Genomic DNA, 8873 nt, shown 5'->3' with positions numbered 1-8873 from the left:
GGGCATCATGCACCTTTGGAATGTGGCGGGTGCATTGCATAGGCCAAACGACATTCTCTGAAAGACATAGATGCCATAAGGGCAGGTGAACGAAATTTTTTCTCTATCCTCTGGAGCAATAGAAATCTGATTATACCCTGAGTATCCGTCCAGAAAGCAGAAGTGGGACCTCCCTGCCAATCTATCTAGCATCTGATCAATGAATGGCAGTGAGAAATGGTCTTTCTGGGTATCCTTATTCAACCTTCTATAATCCATACGATTCGCCAACCTGTGACTGTTATTGTTGAGATCAACTCGTTATTCTTATTTTGCACTACAATCATTCCACCCTTCTTTGGCATACACTGAATTGGGCTGACACGGTTACTGTCAGAGATATGGAAGATGATTCATGCATCTAACCACTTGATCACTTCTTTCTTCACCACTTCTTTTATGTTGGGGTTTAGTCTTCTTTGATGTTCTCTAGAAGGTTTGTGCCCGTCTTCCAATAAAATATTATGCATACAAAATGCCGGGCTTATACCTTTAATATTTGCAATGGCCCAACCAATTACTGTCTTGCACTCCATCAACACATAAAAAAGCTATTCTGCCTGCACATCTAACAAACTAGATGAGATAATAACAGGTAAAGTTAAGTTAGGTCCCAAGAAAGCATACCTGAGGTGAGACAGGAGCGGTTTTAGCTCCAACTGTGGTGGCTCTTCAATTGACGGCTTAGCTGGATGGGTCTTTATTTCTTCTAAGTGTAAAGTCTCGAATTCGAGCTCTCTTTTCCAATACCCTTGACCTTCAAGGGACAAAACCCACTCCACTAAGTCCTTACTATCTACCTCTTCTAAGTTCATGAGGTAGGCTACTAGAGGGTCTTTTGCATTCAGAGCCTCATCTTCCTCCTCCAAAATCACATCCACAGCTTCTATCAGAGAGCAGTTAGCAAATTCACTTGGTCACCGCATAGACTTCTGCACATTGAATACTATTTCTTCATCGTTCAGTCTCATTTTTAGCTCTCCAGTTTCACAATCAATTAGAACTCTCCTAGTGTCCAAGAATGGCATCCCCAAAATTATGAGAATTTCCTCATCCACCCGGTAGTCCAGAATGATAAAATTTGCTGGGAACACAAACTTTCCAACCTGCACTAGTACATCATCAAGTATACCTGATGGCCTCTTCACCATTCGATTGGCTAGCTGTAGTAACATGGATGTGGGTCTTGCTCTTCCAATGCCTAACCTTTTATAGATAGCTGGGGGCATCAAGTTTATGCTCATTCCCAAATCACATAGTGCTTTAGCAAAAAGCATAGTTACCTATTATGCATGGGATTGTTAAATTCCCTGGGTCGGACAACTTCTTAGCTATGAGTCTCGCCATGACAGTACTGCATGTCTGAGTTAGTGTAACAGTGGCCAAGTCTTGAAAGTCGAACTTACGAGACATCAAATCCTTTATCATTTTTGCATAACCAGGCATCTCCTTCAAGGAGTCAATCAATGGAATGTTCACTTGGATTTGCTTCAACATCTCCATGAATTTCTTATACTGCTCAGGCTTCAATCAATAGATTTGCTTCAATCTCTGTGGGAAGGGTGCTGGAGATCACTTCCTTCCTATGATTTGAGTTTTATCCTGATCGGGCACTACTTCTACTATCGTTTCTTGCACTACCTTAGTCTCCTTTGCAACCTCTTTTTCTTTGCTTGTGCTCTCTTGTGCATGTTATATCATCACCTCAATTAACCTTGTTGAATCATCTACCTCAATGGGTATTGGCAGAAGTGTTTCAATTGGTCGGCTTTCGCGAGCAATTTCTTGCTCTAGATCTAGGTCTCTACCATTTCTTAGACTCACTACCATAAGTTGTTTCTGGACCTGCTCTTTTGGATTGACATGAGTGTCTGTAGGCAACGTCCCTTGGGGACAATTATTCAGAGCCATGGATTACTTCCCTAGTTGAATCTCAAAGCCTTTGATAGTTGTGTCGTGCAATACTACCTTTTCTTGCATTTGTTGGACATTTTCTTCCATTTTCCCGCTGACCCCAATGAGTTGTTGCAACATTCCTTTAATTCAAACAACCCATCATCTTGTCGCATTATCTGTTGTTATTGAGGCTGTTGATAAGCTGGCTGCTGATTTTACTGATTGTATCCCTGTTGCCTTTGATAAGGCACAACTTGACCACGTGGTCGCGTAGCACCAGGATTGTTGCTATTATTTTATTGCTGCTGTGCTGGTCTATATTGTTGATTCTGTTGTCCCCAATTCTGACCACCTTGCATCGGTCCTCCAAATTTGGCCACATAGTTCATATTTTCCTGATAGTTCTGGTAGTCACTTTCTGCACTCCACGGGCATATATATGGTTGGTTAATGCATGGTGTACATAAGCCCTCATTCGTCGCATCAACTATGTGTACCTGCTGCTTCTGGCCTGATTCATCAATCTTTTTGGTGGGGATACTCATTTGCATCATCAGAGTGACCATATTTTTGGCTATATAGTTGTTTGGGTCCAAAGCCACTGAATGAACGACAGGATAGATCGTAGAGTCTCTTGTCATCCATCCTGAGTTTTGAGCCATTTTATCAAGTAGGATCTTACATTCTTTGAATGATTTGCTCAAAAACGCTCCACCTGCTGAAGCATCAACATTGGCCTTTAAGTTGTCTTCCAATCCTATGTAGAACCTCTGCCCCAACATCTGATCTGGAATGCCATGATGTGGACACTTGACCAGCATACCTTTGAACCTCTCTCACGTTTCTTGTAGTGTTTCTGTTGATCTTTGCCTGAAGCTCAATATCTCATCAACTTGTTTGGCAGTCTCATTGGTAAGGTAGAACTTGTTCAAAAATTGCTTGACTAATTCCTCCCAAGTAGTGATGGAGTTTATGGGGAGTGAATTGAGCCAAGTCTGAGCCTCTTCTGTCACCGAGAATGGAAACAATAATAGCCTTATTGCTTCCGGTGTCACATCTGATTGCCTCTGCGTGACACATATCGATAGCAAAATTTTTAGATGCTGCTGAGGTTCTTCAATGTAAGATCCTGAGAATAGTCCCTTGTTTTGCAATAAATGTAGCATGTTGTTTGTGATTTGAAATGATTCCGCTTGTATCTGAGGAGCTGCAATTTCGGTTGCCAGATTTTTGGCAGTGGGTTGTGGCCAATCTTACAATGCTGCTTCTGGCACAAGAGGAACCACACCCTTATTGTTCGGGTCATTAGTATTTTTATGTTGTTTGGATTTTCTATTTCGTCATCCATGTCTGGTTCGATTTGTTCTATTGAGTTCTATTGTTGTTTGCCCTTCTTATTTGCACGATTCAGTGCATTGAAAATTTTCTCAGGATACGATAATGCTTCGTACAATTCACTAGTTCTTGAGGAGTTTCTAGGCATGCACCTGTAACACTCAAGACTACAAACGTTCAAATTTCGATGTATTTAGTTTAAAATGAAGAAAATTGACTACATTAACAATTCTAGCACCTCTTTTAGCTGAAATTAATAACACCATTAGTTCTCCGGCAACGACGCCAAAATTTGATCACGCCCAACTATGCCTTATAAAAAGGACTAAGTGATCGTTGCAAATATATTATGGTTAACAAATCCAGAGTCGAATCCCATAGGGAATTAACCTATTAAGCGCAGCTAAAAGACTCGCACAAATTCACGCAAAAATCTTTAGAAATATTTAAATAACAAATTGGATGGTTACTAACTAAATATCATGTAATGAAAAAAATATAGTAATTAATAACTAACTACGAACAAGTGTAGACAAGAATTGGAAAGGTCTAGGGTTTTGATTTTCCCTATTGTCGGAATTCTCCCCGCTATATTTTTTATAATTTCGCCTAATTATCCTCTACCGATCGTGAGTACTTTGTGTGTCGCAGCTCTCTCTCGAGTAACTACCATAATTTACTAGACATATTCTCTCGAACTACGCTAGTTGACACTAATTTACCGCTTACTATGATCGCACCAAGGTTTCATTATCTCTAATCCCGCCTTTAAAACCTCCATATTGATCTCTCAAATACATTATGAGTGATGTTTTTCAACAACTACCTAAATATGTACTCTCTCTCTCTATCAGTACACACTAAATAAGCACAGTCAATTGAGGGCCCTTCAACTAACAACAATAATAATATAGTTAAACAAGTAGAGAAAAGTAATTGGCGAATTTATATTAAACGCACCGGAAAAATCATCCTTCAATAGGTTCTATCAAACCCTAGATTAGAACTTTAGCTACTCATACTCATAGTAACAATATCCCAAATATTTTGCATAAATAAATTACAAAGTAAAGATGAAGGAATGTAGAAATCAATCATTCTATCTCCCAACAAGTGTTCCACGAGCTATTCTTGCCTCCGGTCGCAAAACTCCTTCGAAAGTGGTGTTTTATGTCTATTTATATGTGTAACGAAAGACCTAAATGACATAGGCCAAGTCCTAGTCAAACTAGAAGACGAAATAAGCCTTCAAAATCCAGAGTAAGCACGCCTCAAACCATGCCTTGTGAGGCTCCACGTGAGATGGACCTTGCCCCAGGCCACGCGATGCTAGCCTCTACGCGAGCTCGAGCTCGCCTTATCCCTTGCGTCGCCTGCTCCCACGCAAGCTCAGGGGCTCGCCTCGTAAGCTTCCACTCGAGCTAAAAGGCTTGCTTTGCCTACTGCTTCATTTCTTCCGCTGCTCAATTCTTTTTTTCGTCTTTCCAATTGTTATCGAGAACTCTTTATACTTTACATATTCCTTTTGCTCTACTCTCATCTCCAATTCACATACACATAAACAGACTATATTAAGTGCAAATAAAGTGTAGTTTAACATTAAAGCACATAAAATGCAAGATAATTAATGTACTAAAATATGGAATTATCTCCACACATCACTCACCATGTATTAATCAGTAAATGAAGCAATAAACGGCACGGCATCACCCTTCGTACTTTAACACTCTCCCTTACCATGTAGTAATAAATATAAAAATTGGGAGATAGATAATGCAAGAATAAACCTTACGTCAACAAGGGTTCCAATATACCAAACCTCAATTTCCAAGAATACTCAACCATCACAATTATATTCATAAATGTGGAAAGAACGAGCAAATAAGAAATAAACTAATCTAAGCATAGATGTCATAAGTAAAATGCGATAAATTACAAGCAACAAGTCCCACCCGCATGCTTTAACCTAACAACAACACATAAGTACTCGTCACCTCACATATACTTTGTTCCCACACATTTAAATACGTAGCAAATAGGCAAACAAGTCCTAACTCTCAAGTCAACGTTAATCACGACACTTACCTCGCTCCGCAATCGACTCAAAGTTCAACCACGGCATTACCTTTCGAACAAGCCTTCAAACCAACCAAATCTAGCAAATTATTAACCAAACGATTCAAAATAAGCCTTAGGAACTACCCATGAATGAAAGAGGTTCGATTTAAGTCATATTAAAAAATCAACAAAAGTCAACACCGAGCCCGCTTGGTTGAAACCCAAAATTCGGACCAAACCCTGATTACCCATTCACCCCCGAGCCCCGTTATGTAATTTATTTCGAAATCCGACCTCAATTCGAGGTCTAAATTCCAATTTTACAAAAATTTCTAATTTTACCCAAATCCCAATTTCTATCATGAAAATCCTAGATTTAAGATTGAAATCTTATGAAATATAGTCGGTAATTGAAAGAAAGTAGGTTAGAGTAACTTACCAATGAATAGAGGAAGAAAAGCTCTTGGAAAAACCACCTCTAAGTTTTTTAGAGTTGAAAATTTGAAAGAATGAGCAAATTTCCTTTTTCCCTTCTTATGTCTAGGCGCAATCGTCCCAATTGCGACCTGTGCGAACCCCGCAAATGCGAAACAACCCACACCTCTGCTATCATCGCATCAGCGATGATTTGTTCGCAAATGCGAACTTGGATTTACCGTAGATGCGACAAAAGTGATCGCAATTGTGAACTAGCTTCCCCCCAGCCCCCATCACAAATGTGAATTATTTGTTCACAAATGCGAACCTGCCTCTATGGCAAATGCGACAGATTACTCGCAAATGCGAGAAACCAGTCCATTGCCCATGCTCGCAAATGCGAAGTCTCTTGCTAGCTAGACCTTGCATTTGCGAAGTCTGCAACCCAGCACCAGAACACACATGCGACAACATTAACTCTAAGTCTAAAACTACTCTGAAACCTATCAGAAACTCACCTGAGTCCTCGGGGCTCCAAACCAAATATGCACACAAGTCCAATAACATTAGATGAACTCGCCTGCACGATCAAAACATCAAAATAACACCTAGAACTACGAATCAGATACCAAAACGAATGAATTTTTCAATGAAACTTAAAATTTTTTATTTTAAGAACTTGACGTCCGAATCACGTCAAATCAATTCCGTTTTGTACCAAATTTTGCAGAGAAGTCATAAATAGCATAATCAACCTATCTAGATGAACTATCGGATCATCACAAAAAGTAACATAATCTAAAAATATTATAGGCCATGCTAAAATAAATATAGGTATTAAGTACTATTAATTACATAACTAAGCACTAAGGAAAAAGATATACTAAGTTATGCATTTTCATTATAAATCAATGTAAAACTAAAAAAATAGATATCCAACATTATCATCATTTCTAGTATTGAATTGAATTTCGTTTGTTAGCATTAATATTGATTTGAACATTGTTTGAGATACTACATTTGTGGCTATAAAATTTATTTAACATTCAAGAATGTTAAGTCTAAACCTAAAATAATATGTTAAAAAGATAAAACTATGAAATTTTTTATGAAATGTTTATAAATTATATTACAATAAATATTTATATGTATAAAATATTTTTAAAAATTGTATAAATATACTATGGGGTTGGTTTTGCTCTGGTTTGACTATTTTTAGTTAATTAAGCCAAATCAATTATGGTCTGATTTTTCTTTTCAATACCACATCAGGTAAGCAAGCTACAATCGGATTTTCTTTTTCAATTTGACACGGATTATCGATTTGGTAGTATTCATAAGTTCTCTTAATTGTACACCCCCTACTCTTATGCAACAATGCATCTTTGAAATGTTTCGATGGTCCACTTGCTATCAAATTGATATTTGATTCCGACCAATTTTCATCCACTTTTTAGCTTAAGATTTAGTCAAATTTCGAATCTAAAACACTATTGATAAACTTTTATTGATTGACATTCCATCTACCATACTCCCCATTTCCCGGTCCAGAGAACTGAAATGAAGCAGATAAGATTTGAAGGATTTTTTTTTTTTTTTTTTTAATTTAGTTAAATTGGTTTGGCTTGATCCCCTAACTTATATATTAAAATCCAAAAAGAGTACATACGGAAGGGGCATAAAACCTAACCTCTACTATAAAAACAAGAGATGAATTGAACATTTCCAATACTGAAAAATATGAGTGCAATTGCTCTAAATTGTGAATAGGATAGACAGTGACGCTTTCACATGTTAATATAGAGGACTCCTCTCTTTACCATTTGAGTAACCAAGACAAAAAATAAACATTATACTCATTGTTAGTCAATCTATATCATCATGTACAAAATATAATGTTGGACCGTCTAATTCTGAAGTTTGAAACAAGCCCTTTGTCCAGTAGGTACAATCCTCTAGCTTGAGCTGGTAAGTCCTGATTATTCCAGAACTTTGTACAAAATGTATTTTGAGTTGAAGCTTCTTTCAACTCAAAAGAATATATTCTGTCATGCACTTCACAGAACTTTGCAGGAAATGAAAGGGACGGAAGCATTTTATGGATTAAGCAAATTTGCACTGAAAGGTCAAACACTTGGTGCCAAAATGAATCTGGCTATAAATACAGAACCAAGATGACGCAAATTATCCACAACTCATGTTAAGGCTTTCATGAAAAACTACAATGTATAGAAGAGGGGCCTTACCTGAAGAGAAGAGTCTTTGTTTATTAGCCAAGGATGACTTGCCTGCATACTACCCTCCACCTCAAAGGGGTACAGTGCTATTAATAATTTAGCACAAAACATCTGTTTTGGGGTTGAAATGATAGGCAGTCATCTTGGGCTATATTGACAGGCTATTCTGCATCATGTTAGGCCTCTTCTTCTCACAATTGTGCCAAACATCATACCAAGTTCTGGTGTCGTGGGAGAAGTACATAATTGAATTAAGATACATGTACTAGATTATGTATATATAAGACGGGCGTTATAAGTACCAATGTACTATAGCCATTTTTTGTAAGCCAAATTGAGACAAGTAAAGAATAATTTCCTTCATTTGTCTTCGAGAGAATTTGAGTGACTGAGATACTTCCCCTCCGTTAATTTTCTAACATTTGATGTTAGAGCAAATTTCTTGACGGACCTATGAAAATTTGGTGCTTGAAAACTAATTTTTTCTTTGCTTTTTTGTAAATAAAATTTAGTTAATCAATAGGTACGTCTATGATATAAAGCAAAAAGAGTAAAATATATAGTTGATAATTTAGATGGTAAAATAGGTATTTGGCCTTGAACAATCTAGTTGAGAGACATTCTAAACTACAAATAGTTAAGTGATTTTTTTGTTAGATACAAAAAAATATATGACTTTACTAGGTAATTCTGAATAATTTAGTGACCATTTACGTAACGAATTTAAATTAAGATGAAAAGAATACTTTATTTTTCTCCAACAAACGCACTTTTCAATATATAAGCCAAAAACACTTTTGATTTCTTTCACACACTAAAATAAGTCAAAAAGTAATTTTAAAATGATTTAACTCTAGAAAATTTTTCTAAAGACGAGGTTAAATCTAACAT

At 37.2% G+C, this 8873-nt stretch overlaps 1 protein-coding gene and 1 long non-coding RNA gene across 2 annotated transcripts; both read right to left on the bottom strand.

The window, feature by feature from the left end:
- Positions 1-590: 590 nt before the first annotated feature.
- On the bottom strand, positions 591-1950 carry LOC138875920 (uncharacterized). The gene is made up of 4 exons (XM_070154799.1): positions 1744-1950; positions 1446-1554; positions 987-1300; positions 591-902 (listed from the first exon to the last, which is right to left on the bottom strand). The coding sequence occupies exons 1-4, from the start codon at positions 1948-1950 to the stop codon at positions 591-593; spliced, it is 942 nt and encodes a 313-aa protein (XP_070010900.1).
- Positions 1951-7474: 5524 nt separating this feature from the next.
- Positions 7475-8334, bottom strand: LOC138876484 (uncharacterized). The gene is made up of 2 exons (XR_011401784.1): positions 7992-8334; positions 7475-7900 (listed from the first exon to the last, which is right to left on the bottom strand). It is a non-coding gene; the product is annotated as an uncharacterized lncRNA (long non-coding RNA).
- Between the last annotated feature and the right edge of the window lie 539 nt (positions 8335-8873).

Source organism: Nicotiana sylvestris, chromosome 8, assembly GCF_000393655.2.
Source record: "Nicotiana sylvestris chromosome 8, ASM39365v2, whole genome shotgun sequence".
NCBI lineage: Eukaryota > Viridiplantae > Streptophyta > Magnoliopsida > Solanales > Solanaceae > Nicotiana > Nicotiana sylvestris.
The sequence above is the reverse complement of the archived record's forward strand: the minus strand, read 5'-3'. Positions and strand labels throughout refer to the sequence as shown.